This window comes from Grus americana, chromosome 1 (assembly GCF_028858705.1).
Source record: "Grus americana isolate bGruAme1 chromosome 1, bGruAme1.mat, whole genome shotgun sequence".
Classification (NCBI taxonomy): domain Eukaryota; kingdom Metazoa; phylum Chordata; class Aves; order Gruiformes; family Gruidae; genus Grus; species Grus americana.
This window is the reverse complement of record NC_072852.1, coordinates 145,296,819-145,314,659: the sequence shown is the minus strand read 5'-3', so window position 1 is coordinate 145,314,659 and position 17,841 is coordinate 145,296,819. Positions and strand designations below refer to the sequence as shown.

At 38.8% G+C, this 17,841-nt stretch overlaps 1 protein-coding gene across 4 annotated transcripts in view; it reads right to left on the bottom strand.

The window, feature by feature from the left end:
- OCA2 (OCA2 melanosomal transmembrane protein) overlaps positions 1–17,841 on the bottom strand; it is a 226,474-nt gene that overhangs the window by 171,235 nt on the left and 37,398 nt on the right. For 3 of the 4 annotated variants that reach the window (XM_054813838.1, XM_054813836.1, XM_054813837.1), the window contains 3 exons: positions 5,101–5,199; positions 4,303–4,491; positions 703–760 (listed from right to left, as the gene is read on the bottom strand). In XM_054813838.1, the coding sequence (XP_054669813.1) occupies positions 703–760; positions 4,303–4,481 (237 nt within the window). In that variant the 5' untranslated portion in view covers positions 4,482–4,491; positions 5,101–5,199. Of the gene's footprint in view, positions 1–9; positions 102–702; positions 761–4,302; positions 4,492–5,100; positions 5,200–17,841 lie in introns of those variants that run through there. The other variant, XM_054813839.1, reaches the window with a different exon arrangement.

The window sequence follows — 17,841 nt, the reverse complement described above, 5'->3', positions numbered from 1 at the left end:
TAAACTTACTGCCAAAGTCACACATTCAATGTATTTTATCCAAGTGTTTCTTAGGACAAAGTTGTAATCTTAAGGATCCCTCTGGAAATCAACACCCACATCTGAGGAAATACAGACTGTCATCTCTTTTGTCTCCAATACAGAAGTCCTGTTAGCCAAAAAAGTGTTCCTCACAGCAGCTAAAAGGATAAAATCCAACTTTTTGAAACATTTCTCAAGTCTTGCAGTCTAAGATTTTGCTAATTTTGAAGATTTTGGTAGAGGAGGGCAGCACTCGGGCATCCCTGGTAGGGAGCTGCCTACCTCCCCATGGCCTTCTGCTTTTCACACCATGGAGCACATTGCTGGTGCATCCTCCCCGGCACGGCTTGTCCTATGAATGTTACCCAGGTGTTAGCCAATATCTAAAGATTCATCCTAAATTCAACAAGCAACCATTAAGGACATCATACAAATTTGAGTCTAAGCTGCCTCCTCAAACTCAACTGCCTACCCTACCACATTGTCCCAAGTGATGGCTAGTGCATCAAACAGTGGTCTGATTTCGCATAAAGCCCTGCACAGGTTTTTCACTTTTTGCTGTCTTGCCCCCACCCAGCGGCATCTTTTTATTAGCTAAGACCAAATATCACACTTCATTTTGAACTAATTCTAAGGAATTGGGGGGCTGGGGGCACGGAGGGTTGCAAATTCAATACTTACAGAGCAGACAACTACAAAGACAAAAAGGCCTGAAACTTTTAGGAATTTTAGACAGCACCTGAAACATAAGAAACATGTATTTAGCATATGGCTAGTTTAAAACAAATCTTTTCTGCTCTCTTAATATCTCTGACATTTTAGAAGCATCACGATGAGCACTTATAGGTGATAATATAGCACGTCAGGATATGGACACCACTACGCAAGGGCAGCAGGGGCTTCAGAAGCCTCGGTGACTATAAGGATCTGCTGCTCCAGGTCTGCTGCCAGCCGGGTCTCACTGCAGGGGAAGGAGGTTTTACCCCTCGGGCTACAGCATGAGCTGGTGCTGGGACCTGGAGCCACTTCTCTGCTGCTCTTGCTGGCCCCCGACAGACCCAGAGCACCCAGTTTCTCTACGGACGCAAAGGAGCATTGCCACTGCAGGGAGGTGGCACGGCCAAGCAGAAAGCGTAGATTGTTGCATAGAGGGGTGGTGTTATGAATGACTTCCTCAAAACTGGACTTCTAATATACTTTCTGAAAGGTATTTGGAAAAGACGGTTTGAGGATGAGAACAAGCTTTAAGAATCTCCTGGGTTTAGTAGTGTCTCTTTAAAGCACATATACTTCATGAGCATCTCTAGATAAACCAACTAGCAAAACTAGATTTTTTTTTTTTCCATAGCACATCTGTGCCCTTTGAAGGAATGCCCGGTTCTGGAGATTTGATGCCATCAAATCTTCTGAAGTGTCAGAGCTTACTACTGAGTGGGTTAAGCAAGAATAATTCTAAATTAAAATGTGGATGTTGAAAATGCATGCTCTCAAGTAAGAAATCTTGAGATTTAGCACTTTTAAATTACCTTTTTTTTTATCTTACCATAAAAGGCAACTCTCAACTAAACATTTTCTGGCTGCCCATCAGTATGTTACACAGATGTCATAATTTACAGAACCCTTTTTTGTGATTTGCTCTTATTACATCTTTTCATTAATTGAGGGCATTGATGTTCTCATTCCATTTTTTCAAAAGTAAACATTCAAACATTGCTTTTCTGACAGAATGGCAAATGTAAAGTTTGATTTAAGCCTGATGACAGGCAAGAAGGAAAACATTTCAAGTTACGAGGATAATTAGTTGAGAAGGGAACAGTGCAATAATTAGCTGCATTGACAATTGCTATAGAACAAAATATTAAAGCAAAGTCTGAAGAAAGTCACAAATCATTTTCAATCACAGTGGAAATAAGTCCCTAAATCAAGTTCATTGACTGAAAGCAACATGAGTGACTGGAGATCTATTTTCGAAAAACATTGTTTTCTAAAGATCACTTCCTCTTTAGAATTCTTCAAACAGGCAGAAAAAAACCCAAAACCAGCAGCTAATAAAAATACGTTGCCACAGACAAACTGGTATAAAGGGGCTACAATATCCTGTGAAACACAAGTGGTTGCAACTTTACACAAACTGCACAGCAGAAAAATCTGGAGAAGGCAGAGGAAGAGGGGAAGCCAATAGGTGACTTCTTCCAGAAATGCCAGGTAGCCCCGCTCTACAGAAAAACAAGGTGGCAGAGGGAGGAAGAAGATAATAAAGGCTTGAAAAAGAGAGGAATGACAGCAAAAGCCATTATCAGCACCTCACAAATGATAACTTCTTTTGGTATTACGGGATTTATGGCAAATACCTAGTGCCAGCTTAATCATGCACCCTCTATCCTGCTTGTCTATTATCCCCATCTCTGCATTACAGTTCCATTTTGGTATTTTTGCGAATTTGTTATGTTATGAATTATTAAGGCCCAGTCCAGATTGGTTTAGTTTTAAGGTACTTGATATTTTCTGTTGTACTTCCAAATTATCATTTCTAATAATAACAATAATTCAAATTATTATTGAAATAAGAAACCACAATAACTTGTTTTTAAGACATAAAAGAAATCAAAAAGCATTAATTAAGCCTTTATAAATTCATAACCACTTGTCTGTAAATAACAGAAACTCATCTAAAGGAGCTGGCAAGATATAATAAAAAAGCTTTTGGAAATGGTTATTTCATTAAACATAGAATTCAGAAGGCTCTTTTCCTCCCGTCTGTTTGTTTTCATGGCATTTTGTATTAGGGAAGCAGCGCTTTTAACAGCTTACAGTTGAGAAGCGATCAGCCTTTGACTCGCCCGTGGTTTGCAATCTGTCTCTTCCTACGGCACTAATCTGGCACAGCGACGCAAGTACAAACCCTGTGCCAAATCCGGCGCCGATATATATGCCTCCGTCGCAATCCTATTTGACTTCAGTTGGAAATGTATGAAGTAAAAATCTATGAAGGATTTCACCCCCTGTTCTAAACCAAATGATTTTTAGTCTGATCTGCATGTGGTGTCGAGCAGTTTAGCTCCATTTATTATCTCGGCGGACTTATGCTGAATTACAGCAGCCAAGGAGCTGGCCCCATATGTACAACCCACGCCATCGCTATGAAAATATTTCACGGGAAGGTTTGCCAGAGAAATGCGCTCCTCTCCAGATTATAAAATTACGCTGTACTGGAAACAATGGATTCTACGCTCCTGCTTGATGCCTTTGTTCAGTCAATTACCAGGGAAAGCTACCGCGGGCGTGAAGAAAGACGCCTGCCAAACTTCTTCACATCTGCTCATATTGCACTAATTGCAGCCATTGAAATTCTCCTGCTCCGTTTGTTCAGCAGCAGTCCAGGAGAGTGGCACTCTACACAATACAGTATGCACGATGAAAGGAGGCAAACAATTGCAAAGTGATGAGCTAAGACAACATACAGATTGGGAAAAGATGCACAGACATCTCGTTTGAAATGCTCCGTGGATCAACACGGAGACACGGACATGCAGTGCTGGGCTCCATGCAAATCTTCAGAGCTATTTGCAGAGGCCAAACCAAACTAGTAAAAAAACTGTTGAAACTCTGGAAGGGGCAGAGAGAATTAGTATCCAAGATTAAAGGGTTTGCTGGTTAAATCCCGGGCAAAAATATCCTGAGAAAATTTTAACTTAAGCTCTTATCACATTGGTATCTTTTAATATATTAAGAGATTCAATTTTCTCCATGCCTAAATGAGGTAAAAGACTACTTTCATCTAAAGAGTGAAATATATTAATGTACTTAAAGACAGAAAAATGCTCAGTTAGATTCATTGTGTATATGTGAAAAGCTACTATAACGACTACAGAAAGGCTGTGTTAGATACATTTTTTAAGTAAAGTGAAGTATTTCATAAAAGCAACAAAACAGTGAAGAATAAAGCTGTGGAATCAACCAAGGGGCTTTTAAGAAATGGCTTCAAAGAAATGTTAAAAGCAATATAGAAGGTACATAATTACAAATTTAGAATAGCTGCTATGTCTGATGCTTGCAAGAGCAAGGGGCTATTGATCATTAGGTAGAGGCTATAATCAATTTCACCAGGGTTTATTTATCGACTATCAATGGCAAGATACGGCCTAAATATGGAGTGTCATTTTACTCATTTGCAGAAAATAAATGGTTTTCTAGACGTCTGTACTTAAAAACTAATCCCTGCAGAAATTTAAATTAAAAAAAAAAATGGAAAAAGAAATAAATGAACTTTTGAATTCAGACCTCATTTTTGATAAATTGAACTTGACATGAAGGTTGTCCAAGATTTCATATTTCTCAGAAGAAGCAGATCTGGACAAACTTGTCATTTCACTTCCCAGTTGAAACCTCTGCTCAAATTCTGCAGAGCTGTTGTCCCATGAATCATCATCTGTGGTAAAATCTGGATTATGAAGAGCCATGGACTGCAACCTGTCACACATTTTCAGTAAACATAATAAAACAAAACAGTAGTTTATTTTAACAGGTAGTAGATGCAACTGAGCTTGCATATCCTTAGGTTCCCTGTGAAAGATGTTAATGGAAAAGTTCCTAGAAAGACATTTGTTCAGTACAGACTGAGCTCCCCTTGGTGACACAGCTGGGTAGACTGGGCAGCAAGAGCAAAGGCCCCATGGCATTTAGGTGCACCTGGGAGAACCAGCTCTCTGATGCGCCAGGCAGATATATTTCAGGATTTGCTGTGGAAACCCCCTACAAGGACCCTTTCTATAGCTTTGCTGTGTCTCTCAGTGCACCTGATGTAACACCACATGGAGGAAATAAGAGCGCACAACCTTCAGATGCCTATCCTTAGGGCTCTGTAATCACTCTGACCTCAGACCTTACGTCCTTCCTTTCCCCATTTACAGCCCTTTCTTCCCACTCAAGGTCCTCCAGAGTCATTCTCAGCTCACAACCCCTGTCATTCACTTTATTTCCCAGCAGGTTTGGTGTCAGGATATAAGAAAGAACCATGCACAATTACATAGAAGAGAGTTTAGAAAAAAAATAATTCAAGTAAAATGAAAGCAAACTCACCTATTTTCCTCTGAGGAAACCTTCAACAATGGTGTCTTCTCTGTAAAACCAGTGTTTTTTGACCTTGAGCTGAATAATTTGGAAAAGTTGAAGTTATATCTTTGGAGAGGGAAAAAAAAAAAAAAAGAACAGTAAATCTGCAGTACAATGATTTGCTACAGTTCCAGTTCTACACAATATTTTGCTATAAGTGCATCTTATTAGTTAAATATTCTTTAAGAATGGTGTTCACCTAAATGAAGGTTGAACTATTCATGGTAGTTACTTCCTTATAGTTATGGGGGACTCTACTGCATAAAATAAGATAAATTTATCTTATCCTAGAAGTGGCATCTAAAATAGTCAATTAAATTCCCTTTTAATGCCAGAAGAGCAATAGACATCTAACTGACACTTATATTTTAGACACCTAAATTTACAGTGGAACAACTGCACTGTAATATTAGTGAGCCAAAATTCTTAAGGTAAATAATTACATATATTCATGTAAGTTCATATTAATATACTTCATAAAACATAAAATAATAGGATCATTTCAGTCCCACAAATATCACATGGATCACAAATTCTCTACAACCACCCCAGCACCCTTTGTATGAGGGAAGAAAGATTTATCTAAAGTGCAAGTACTTCATCCCTGCAGCACAATCCCTTCCAAAGAGTTTCTGTCAAGTGTTGGTCCTGGTGCTGCAGATAATTAACAGACAGTAAGCTACTTTTTGCCATATTGCAGTTTAGCATTGTTAAGAAGCCTTTTGCTAAAATATAAATCCCAAAACTTAGGAAACAGTCGAAAAGAATCAAGCACAATCACAGGGGTCTAGCTTTGGGGCAGGCTTCTGGGAGACATTAAATAATTGAGCTATTTTAGAGCACTCTCCAAGACCTGGCTCTTCCAGAGACATTTCCCATCAAAACCACCATTATTCCGACATGCTCAGATTTATTCCATTCAAAATTGCAGCCACCTACCACCAGAAAGTCCCCAAAAAATCTGCTAGACATACAGTCAATATGCGGATCTCATTACTCCTAGAGACACTTAGAGGAAACCTAAAATGTCTTCTGCTATTGCTAGACTGTGAGGGGAAGGAAATTATAAAATCATAGACAAACAACTAAATATTCAAAGGTGACTGGCAATTCATTCTTATACATATAAGGCCAGTTCAAAAAAGAAGGATCTATGTATTTAACTTTATAACACAATGTAAGATAGTGGAATTTCTTGCAATTTGTAGCGGTATGCACAAACTCAGACTTTGTAAAATTAAAATCTCCAGTTAATGCTTCAGCTTGCTTGTTTAGTTGTGTTATCATTCAGAAGCTGTGCTAGGTGTGGAACAATAAGATATAGTTATTTCAGCCTTGAGTGGCCACAACGCTTGTTCAAACTCTGCTGTAAGCACTGCATTTGCAGTCCCAACAGAAGAGAATGAATGAGTTAGAGACTGAATTATCCCATACCTCAGGGCAAATGTTGGGCAGATTACAATTCAGGTGCTACATTGCACTGACACTTTATCTGTGAAGAGATGCTTGCACACTCTGAAGGTGTCAAAGTGCTTCTTTTATTAAATAGGAGAATATCATTCACAAAAAAGTTTAAGTGGAGAAACTCTGGTATTTTGAAGAGAATGCTATTCTAATCTTATCATAGCCTTAGATGTAATAGATTACCTAGAGCTTTCACAAAATGAAATCCATAAGAATAGCAAAAACACTATCAGGATTTTAAACGCATGCTCACCGAGCATCACTGATATGCTCCTGGCTAATCCCAGCATCCCACTGCATTCAAAGTTTGCATCCAAAGGAGGAAATTTTAATATAAATTCTGATAGTGGACCTTGAACTTGCACATTCAGAAATTTAACTCTTGCAAAAACTAATTAGCTGTTTCTGCTGTTAAACAAAATGGTGCCACTTGTTCCGCGAAAAAGGCTCCAAATAATATACACTATATGCTGTTCTTTTTGCACATTTGTTATTTCCACTCTGTCATGGTTTAGCCCTAGCCAGCAGCTAAGCACCACGCAGCTGCTCGCTCACTCCTCCCCACTGCCGGTGGGGTGGGAAGACGAATTGGAAGAAAGAGGTAAAACCCATGGTTGAGATAGGGACAGTTTACCAGGACAGCAAAGAAAGAGGAAAATAACAGCAACAATATGTATAAAAGAATATACAAAGCACATGATGCACAATACAACTTGCTCGCTACCCAGAGCCCAATGTCCGACCCATGTCGGAGCAGAGATCCATCCTCCCCAGCCAGCTCTCCCCTTTATATATGGAGCATGACATCATATGGTATGGAATACCCTTTCAGCAAGTTTGGGTCAGCTGTCCCGGCTGTGTCCCCTCACAGCTTCTTGTGGAAATTAACTCTATCCCAGCCAAAAACCAGGACACACTTGCTGCTATAGGTTGTGACACTTTTAAATGGAACTGTAGAGCCTCACAGATTGCCGAGAATGGCCAATACAGTAAAAATGGAAAAGGTCTTCGGAAAAAGTGAAAACAATTAGTACATGACAACATCAATTTGTAGAGAGTAAAAACACATGGACAAGAATAAGCAGCAGGAAACAGCCAGGCTTGACAAAACAAAAATAATTAGAGAAAAAGCAGAAAAGGCTCAACTCCCCCGTGATGTGATTACTCTAATCAGAGAATGAGAGTAATATAAACAATAAAGCTAATTAGGGCATAAAAGATTCTTGAAGGCTGAAAGCTCTAGAAACAGAAGTTGAAAAAACATCATGAAAAAATAGCATGGATTATAAAAATGAAAGGCATCCCCAAACAGAGAGCCTAATGCAAGGCCCTCTGCGCCTCTCATATTTCTACAGGGACACTATTGGTGCGATTTGGTCATCCACTTCATCAAAGGATAACAGAGATCATCTGCAAGCAAAACCTAGGAAGGCCCAAAGACCCCCTACTATTAGAGGAGCAAGTCTGCAGTGCTCAAAAACTCTCTCGGCATCATTCTTGGTGCTTCTCAGCCCTGCAAGTGGCTGGCAATTATGAGACTGTGTAAATAAGGGAAAGAAATCAGTGACCCATTTCAAAACTTAGGATTAGTTTACACTTTGAATGTTTCTTCACAATCAGAAGAGCTAGAAACTTTGATTATACCTAAATTATAGAATGGAGTGGAATCTATACTGAGCAATTCAGCAACATTGCCAAGGAGCTCAGGTCCCCTCATTAACCCATTCTGGATAGGCCCGTTCATAGGACGAGAAGACTGCTCTGGATTTATACTATGTGCAGGTGAGGAGCTGGTAAGCTGGACACCAGTTTTGTCCACTGTTGTTCTCTCATGGTTCAGACTCAAAAATCATTACCATTTTATACATTAAATATAAGAAGAGACATCAAATAATTGCATTTACAAATGTATACATTTATATGTAGATATGCACATAGATCTTCACACAAAAAAAAATAACATTCTCATTTCCCTTTCATTTAAAAGTGATGGGAGAAAATTAAAACCAAAAAATACGGAAAAAAGTATTTGACTTCTTCAAATACTTACAAAGCACCACACATATGGAAAGATCCGTGTAGAACTGACATCAGGAAAAGAAGAGCATGTCCTGCCTCCTGTACAACCACAGCTGTGGCCACATTCATTCTCACATTTGTTACAGCTGGGCATGTTTTTTTTAATTAAGAGAAATCTTTCAAACACAAGGTTGTGTTCTTAACCACTTGGCTACTGCTGTGACAGTCATATATCAGATTTTGGCGCTCTCTGCAGGAGTGTGAGTTTGTTCCAAGGAAGGGTGTGTTTTCTGAGCTGGTTACTTGCAGTCAAAGTCATACTTTTCCATAGCTAATCTTTCAAGCAATTACAATTTCTGACTGTCTCCATAGTTACCCAGAAGAGCAACCAGCATCGTAGGAGGGCTGTCCATGCCCCAGATGATACAGCAGGTTCTGCCAAGTCATGGAGGTATCCACAGATGAGCTCCAGTTGCCTGTCAGCAGCTGGAGAAGGATCTCACCCACAGCATTAAAAAATACGAGGGTCCAAGTGCAAGTCTCAGGCATCTGTTGCAGAAAACCCCACAACCTGTGGCTGTGCCACTGCTCCCATGGACGAGCAAGGTTCACGCTATTTGGTGGCAATTTGTACTTCTCTACAGCTGTACAGCAGCAATAGGACCTTCAGTCTCCTACACTCATTTGGGCAGTGTAAGAAGAAGCAAGGTCCCCCTGCCCTCTTGGCCACATGGAGAGGTACAGGGAGAGCAGGAGAGGAAAGGAAGAGATGTGGGAGACTCCAGTTGCTCCCACTGACTGATGACTCCTTGGGTGTCATTCAGAATCGGTGGCTGCAGAGTACCACTGTTTCCCGTTATCTGCAGGTGATAACTTCCAAAGTCTTCAGGGGACTTTAGATGAAGTCCAAAGAGAGAACTCTATTCATGCTGTTGAGCACCAGACCTGTCCCCGACCACATTTTCAGGCATTTCCTCTATGTGTTTACACATGCCACTTTAAAGGAAAAGCAAGACACTGTGGTCCAACTGTCGTTCAGCAATAAGCAGCCTTTCGATCCCAAATACACTACAGCAAAGGACACTAAAAGAAGTAAGCATCCTACAAGAACCTGAGAAAGGAAAAGACCATACTCATCCTAGTCAGCTGACACTTAGAATAATCACTAGGTTTTGCTGGAATCTGTTATTTAGCCTTATATTGAAAAGATTAATCATGCCACACAATGCATTAAGTTTTCACTCCCTATAATAAAAAGCATACATTTTAAACATCAGCTAATATAATGCTTCATCTGCCATATGCTACATCGTGCACGCAACTATCAGTAAAAGAGCTATTTCTATGACAACAGAAAGCAATAATTCTCACATCTATGGAAAGGATTTGGTCAGAATTGAAGAGGTGAATAAGGAAGCATAAGTATTATGCAAGGACATCAACAGTTTTGAACATAACTTATTGGAAACTTTACTACATAAAAAATTGAAAGCAGAATCTCTCCCAGGAAAAAAAATGTATGCTTCCCTGAATTAGTAGTCACTAAAACCATTATAAGTGTGAGGCTGCCTCTTAAACAAAAGTCCAGGAATGTTACCAAGCCAAGAGATTATAACAAATACAATAAAAATTTAAGCAAAGTTTCCTAGAGGAGGCCAGACTAAGTATAGGAGACAAAATTAATCATGCAGCAGACTAGCAACAACTGTATGACTTTAATTTATAATTTCTAAATTCTTATAAGTTTAAGCCTAATTTCAGAAGCATCATCTTCCCTGAATAGAGAACATTTATACAAATGATATGTACTGAAGTAATTGCTCTTAGCGTAACTTTCTCATCACAATGCAGAAACAAATTGAAAAACAGGGAGGGTTTTTTTTTTCATAAAAAAGAAAACCACACACCAGTTTTTGACCGTGTTTGAAACACATTCTCTCACCAGGTTCTGATAAAGTCCACTTTTGAACAACATTTATGTGGTACAAACTGTGCTAACCGACATCATAGCATTCAGCTCTTAAACATTTACTGTGTACTAAGCAGCTGTATACATACGTACATCAACATTATGATATATATGTGCCCACACAGAGACACAACCCTCCATCGAGTTTTCTCCTCAGTGGTAGCACGTCATGGGGGAACTGTTATGACTACCCATCGCAAATGAAGTATGGTCAACTGATACACTAGGAGTCAAGGGAAGGATCAAAGACTCCAGATCTCACATCTCTAAACAGGCTCCAGACATTTTCTGATGACTGCTTTATGTAGCTTCAACTAAATCAGCAAATAACCTCTAGACCCTTTAAAAGCATGCACCATTAAGATGTCAGAAAAATTTAGCAATGAAAGCATTACTTAATACAGACTCATTTTCTCTTTGACTTTCCTAATTTTTTATTAGACAGGACTGTACAGGATTCCCCAGAGGACTGCGGCGCTGGCACTACCTGACAGCAAGACACTGCAAGAGGTACAGCCAACTGGCAGGTCTCATATTGAGAAGCGTCTGCCATGCCAAGACCCTAGACAAATAAAGAACATGCTTAAGAAAGATGTAGTGAAGTGTGTGGCAAGCTTTTCCAAGACAGAAATGGTTCCATATACAAGGAACACACAATGTGCTTGCTACATTAATTTCTGCTGAATTTGGAGACCGAACATGTCCTGCAAGAGCATGTGGTAGTCATCTGTCCTCCTTCATTTATGCAATATTCTGCTATTTTAAGAAGTAGGGCAAGTTTAAGTTCAAAAATAGCTTGGAAAATAGTGTGCTTCCTGTATTTCCCTTTTTTTTTAAATCAAATCTGGCTTTGTAGGGTTATTGTACTTCCCCGAAAAATGAAATTTTCAGATACCTCCAGGGCTTGGTAGGTCCTTTTCCTCAAGTCTTTGCCTGCCTCTGCCAGGGAAAGTCTCCATCAAGAAGACATCAGGACACGGTTAACAACTTAGACACACCAGGACCCCACTGCAGTGAGTGAAGCTAGAAGTATATACTTAACCCTTAAGCTGCCCCAAAGCTCCTCTGACTCTACCTAAGAGGACTAAGCTGTTCTCCACACAATTTTTCATTCCTGTGTCAGGGCACGGTGAGGGCTGGCTGCCCAATGGGAAGGAGCCAGGAGCAGAGGGTGGTCATGGGTCTGGCAGGGCCATGCCCTCCTCGACCAGGGCCCATCTCACAGCACCCAGCAAGGGAGCAGGGATGGGACAGGGATGGGGACCAGGGCCAGCCCGGACCCTCGTAACTACCCAGCAGGGCCACAGTGATGGGGCAGGCCCAAGAGCCTACCCTTTGACGGGCTGAGAAGTTGCACTTAAGAAAGTGTAGCTACTGTTTCCTTATCTCCAATTTCTGCTTCAGTGAAGAAAATTGGAAAGCTACAGGAGAGAGCATGCAAAAACTGCAGACAGTCTGAAGGAGAAAATATATTTCAGGAGCAGGTGCTGCCAAAACCGTTTAGCTGTTGGTGACTGCCAGCAAGCTGCAAATATGAAATAGGCAGCAGTAGCCAGTACTGGTAGTGCTCCAAATTCCAAAACCCCAGTTCCTCTATGGATTACACAGATAACCTGTTAAGAGGTATTATTCTCAAATGCTGCAGGACAGACTAAAAAATGAATCTGCTATAGGGAAGCAATTTATTTGCAACACTTTAAGCATGGCTGCACTTGTAATACTTTAGCATATTCTCCAAGGCTGGCTTTTAAATGCCAGCATTTCTCTTTGGCATTCACAATGGGCTTTTAGCTTAACCAGCTCTGATGCTAACTGAATTTATGACAAATAAGGGTGGGTTCACACTTTTTTTTGTAGTCTGTGAGGCAATTTCAAGAATCTCAAAAGTTAAGGAAGTGGTCACAACTTAATGTTTTAACTTTCTATCTGACCAGACTCTCTTAAAGATGCAAGGGCATTTGGATGATGGAAACACGAACAGAACAATAGGTCTGAGAAACAACTGGATGATGTGACCATTTCTAGAGAAGGTTATTCTTCAAACGTTGCAGCAATATGATGTTGTAGTCTCAAAGGTTTGAAGGAATATATGAAGATTCACTTTCAGACTAGCTGAATTTAAGGATGATACAAGAAAAGGAAGCACTATTAAAAGAAGACCATTGACACTTCCCTGATAAGGGAACGCTTTCGTACACAAATCCTGGTGAGACAGGATTATTTTGATACGGTTTTCCTTATTCCAAGCAATGAAATAACAAGCTGTCACACATAATTATGTTTCTGGCTTTGCATAGTCTTATAATATACTCTTATGCCACTCTCTCCAGTTTTGGAGACAGAAAAGAGGAATTAGTGATCTATACTTAAAGATGAAGTCATTAAGAAGCTATTTTTCTTCATTTTTAAACATTTATTTAAAAAATTTAGTTCCATATGTTTCATTCCAAGAATTTGGAGATAACATTATTCATACCTGCAACTTTTAGAGTAAAAAAGTAACTTTGTCACTAAAATCAAAGTGTCTCCATTTCTTAGAGTTAAAAAAAAAAAAAAAAAAAGCCAGACAGATGTATAGAAAAGCTGATTAACAACAGGAAAAAATGTGGACTGACTTCTGTTCCTGGAGAGGTGTTAGAGAGAGGAGGTGAAGGCCAGCAGCAGGCCACCACATGGCTTAAAAAATTCAAGTTGTTATCAAATTAAGCTTTGTTTCAAAAAAAACACACGATGGATCCCTACTATTGTAAGCTTGCAGGGACTTGTATTTTGTCCTTTGGTCACAATAAAATGAAACAAGGCAAGTTCAAGAACCCTCATATCAGGTAAATAGTCAGGTTCTCATAAGGTATTACAATATAACTAGGACAACTTATATGGCCTTTATGTTGATCCTGATTTCAGTGGACTGGACCCAGCAAAAATGCTAAAATTCACTCCAAAGCTAGGACGTGAGACGCAGTGCTCAGAGTAGGCAGAGGAGAAACAGCAGTAAAAGTTTAAGATTAAAAAATAATTTGTAGGGAGGATATAGCTATCATATAATGAAATAACACTATTAAATTAAAAAAAATGGATATTTTTTCACTATAATGGAAGTCCTTCCATTATATTTATTTTTTTCATTATTTTAACTATAATGGAGGTACTAAGATTTCCTCTTCAGATTCTGGCTGAGCATAAGATGCTGAGGTTATTCATGTAACTTTTGCTGTCTAAAAGTCTAGTCCAGGAGAGTTACAGTCACTGGCAGGGGAGAGACCTCATCAAATCATTTTCATCCTCCCTGTCTCCCATGTTGACTATACTAGCAACCTGGAGAGTTAACTGCGAAAGTGAAAGAAGGACTTCTTCACTAAATAATGTATAGACCTCACACAAACAATGTCTATATTACAGTGTACCAAAAAGTACTTTTTTTCATGTACTTTTCATTTGCTCTTAGATGAAATCTCTTTTTAGTACAGAAGATTTTTCACCAAAAAAAAGTTATTCGTTGTTGATTAGGAATACAAAGAACTAGGAACAAATCCTTCCAAATATGATTTGCTCATAACTTTCTAACAAGTAACTTCCAATATAGAGTAAATCCATATCACCGGTCATTGCATTCCTCCTCGAGTTATATCACAGACAAAAAATGCTTAAAGCACTGAAAATCCCAGAGGAACAAATTAAAGAAACCAAACAGAATAAAAAAGGTAGCTGATAATAATACACTATTTACTCTTAACACTTGGAGAATATTCAGTTAAACCATTCAAGAAGAAATGCAGTTTTGTTTCACAAAGATGATGCTTTTCCCTGCAATAGTCCTTCACTAAGATCACTGTAACGTGTTAACATATGCAGTTTCCAAGCCTCAGAAAACTCATTCCACACTGTTGGGTTCTTTTTTCTGTCTTTAAAGGCCTCAGATATCTACAGGTACCTCAAGGCTACAATGTCAGAGAAGGAGCTGTCTAATTGATGTTAACAAGCAGCTTTCAAAGACAGATTTTTGATTCAATGCCAATGGGAGATGAATTTGAAACACAAGATCTGAGTCCATAAACACATTCAAGTTAGATTCTCAAAGAATAAAAAAAGGAGAAAAAAGAAAGAAAAAACCAAGGATTATAAATAATGCATTCCAAAGAAACTCTGAGAATTTCCTTGTCTCATGCAGAGTAGCATGCAAATTATATTCAGCAAGTCTCCCCCAAAGTGGGGAAATTTACCACGAAAGCAAAGAATAATGATGTCATTTGAGCGTCCCTTCCTCCTCATTTAAGCTGTAGTCCGTCTCCAGGTAAGAACAGACTCCTGTGCACTGAAAAGTCAACAAAACAAAATCATGCCTCTCAGGGTAGAGAAGGAAATTCCTTTTCCTACATGGCAGATGGCTTTGTTCCGGTAACACAGCCTAACTATACATCATATTTCTTGATAGCAATGATGCAGATCTTCCCTCCCAGTCACACAGATGCCAGACTCTCTTCTCTCAGACACTGCATTCCCTTTGGCCCTATGCAGAGTGACACTTTGGTTGCTCCATAATCTCACAGGGTTGATTTCCTTCCATCTTGTTCCTGACATAACATATTCTTGATGAGAAATGCCATAACATTTGCTATGCATGTTCTAAAAAGCAGCACCATCCCAAAGCTAAATTCTGGACATTGATCACAAAAAAAAAAAAAAAAAAAAAAAAAGGATTCTGCTCAGTAGCCATATGGATAATAAGTCTTCTCATACGACTGAAAATTTCTGGCCATCCAGACACAAGGTTACATAAATAAAACCTCATTCTGTGCTCCCAAAGAAAAAGAAAATAGAAAAGGAAAAGTGTCAGTGCTGCTGACTTAAAAAAAAAAAAATTCTTTGGGAAGATATTATCTGCAGAAAAGGGGAAACTCCATGCTGACATAGCTGCCCATTGTCATCAGCTTCTCTCTGTCTTCTTCCCCTCATTAAGGCAGAAAGCTCCAAGCTGCTATACAAAGAGACAGATGAAAAAAACCAGCATGTTCTTAGAAATGAATCCCTTTGAAGAAGCCAGACAGATATGACTGCCTCCAAAAGCAGAAGAATTGAGATGAAGGATCTCTGTTACTGGTCCCACCCTGGCAGAAATGCCGTGGAGGACAGATAATTTAGTTAAAGACAGAAGAAAGTTTACAAGTGTTTGGTTTCTTCAGGCAGATATAGCACCTGAATAATCTATTAATTTTCAATCAGAAACACTAGATAGCATTTTAAAAAGCAGGAAAACAATAAGCTTTTCATTAAAAAAAAAAAAGCAAAGCTTGTCCTTTGCTATGTGTTAGACCAAACAGCTATGCAACTGTTTGATTATAAACTCAAACGGATCAAAAACATTTAGTGCTCTTGAATCAACAGCACCTCCAAATAAGAGAAGCCTGAAACACACATCAGATGCCTGAATGTAGGATATAGTACTAACAAAACACAGCTTCTCACATATATCTTTTGAATAAAACAACTCCAGAAACTGTTGCCAAGATAAGCAGCCACTGCACTAACAAATGTCTTTTTAATACAGTCTGCACAGGCAGTTTGCAAAAAGAAATTGTTAGTAGGGTGCGACATAGCAGGAAAACTGAAGGATATTCTGTAAATATGGAAAAGCAAAGGAAAAAGAAAGGTAAGTGGATACTTTAGGCAGTGGAACAATGAAGCTAAGTAACAAAAAAGAAAGACGAGAGAGAGCGACTAAAATGACCATAGCCAGACATTGCTCTTAAAAGTTAGTGTAGAGGTAGCTCTTCTGCACCTCAAGAATAAACACAGAATAATGGTTGTTTTTCTATACAAAAATAATAACTTTAAAGCCCAAATAATGGAATCACATGTGAGTCGAGGCACTTAAAAATAGATTACAATTGCAAAGAAAAGGTTTTAAAACAAACAAACAAAATGTCTATGAGAAGCAGAAGTCCATAGTACATTGTCACAGAGAAAAAAAAAAAAATTATATTATTGTAGGGTTATGCAATGTGAAAGTTAATCAGAATAGTGGAAGAACTAAAGCTACAGGAATTATCTCCTCCAGAAGCATTAGGAAAAAGCGTGGGCTGGAGAGAAAAAAAAATCATGACACATGGCAGAGCTAAAAGAACAGATTTTAACTTAACACAAAACCATATATATATATTAAATTTTAAAAAGGCCATCGATTTAGAAAGGAAGGACGGACTCCATCAACATTTGTTCTTCATTGCAAGAGGTATGGTTACGGTCTCAGCTCTGTGGTGTTATCCCAGTTTATATATTAATTTTGGTCAATAACCAAACACTATAACCTCAATAGGACAAGGTATGTTCCTACTTGCAACTTTCTTGTTAATGAAGACAAAATGTGATGTAGACCACAATACAATGAAGGCCTCACCCCTGAAGGGGGGATACATATGTAGCACAGGTGGGATCTTGATGACTAATTCTGCATACAAGTAAATAAATTCCATTACATATATAAAAGCTGGTGTCAATACTTTGTTTTCAAAGCATTATATATATGACCTAAATCTCCCCAAATTCATGCAGCATTTCACAAGTATGAAGAGACAGAATTCTCTTTTCTCCATCCTGTCTGCTTGAGCTTAAAACATTTGTTGGATTGGCACATCAAGAAAATTAAATGATCAGTCCGACTCTAAGTTGTAAATAAATTTGTACATTTGTTGCCTGCTTTCGATACAGAGCTCTGGTGTGTTTTGCGTCACAAACATCAGATTTCCAGCTGAAGGAAAGCACAACAGGTCTAATGACTTCAATGAAGCTTTTTCAACTTTTGTTGACAGACTTACGGGTTCAGAGTTGTGATTAGCACAATACCCATGCATACAAATCATTATGACAATCTATCATTCTTTTTGGCTGAGGGTAGTTTGTCTTCTGTCAAAATAGGCTAGTAGGAATATTTTTGGCCGTATAATCCTCTTCAATACTGTTATACAACTATGAACAGATTTGTAATGGGTGCTCGTTGCCACTTTATTTGTGGTTAAAAATAGTAGTTTTCCACATGCTGATGTTCAAAATTTTTATTCTGAAACATCACTGTTCCTTACAGTTCTGGCTTAGCTCATTTTTGGGTACAGACTACAATATGCCAAGTAGGTGTGAGCCAAAAACATTGTCTAAAATGAACAAATTCCATTGTGCCACTTCTACATAGAGCATTTGTCTTGTTATTCTGTACTGGAAAGCCCTGGGAGGCACAACGTACAGTACACAGAGAGTCTTGGCAA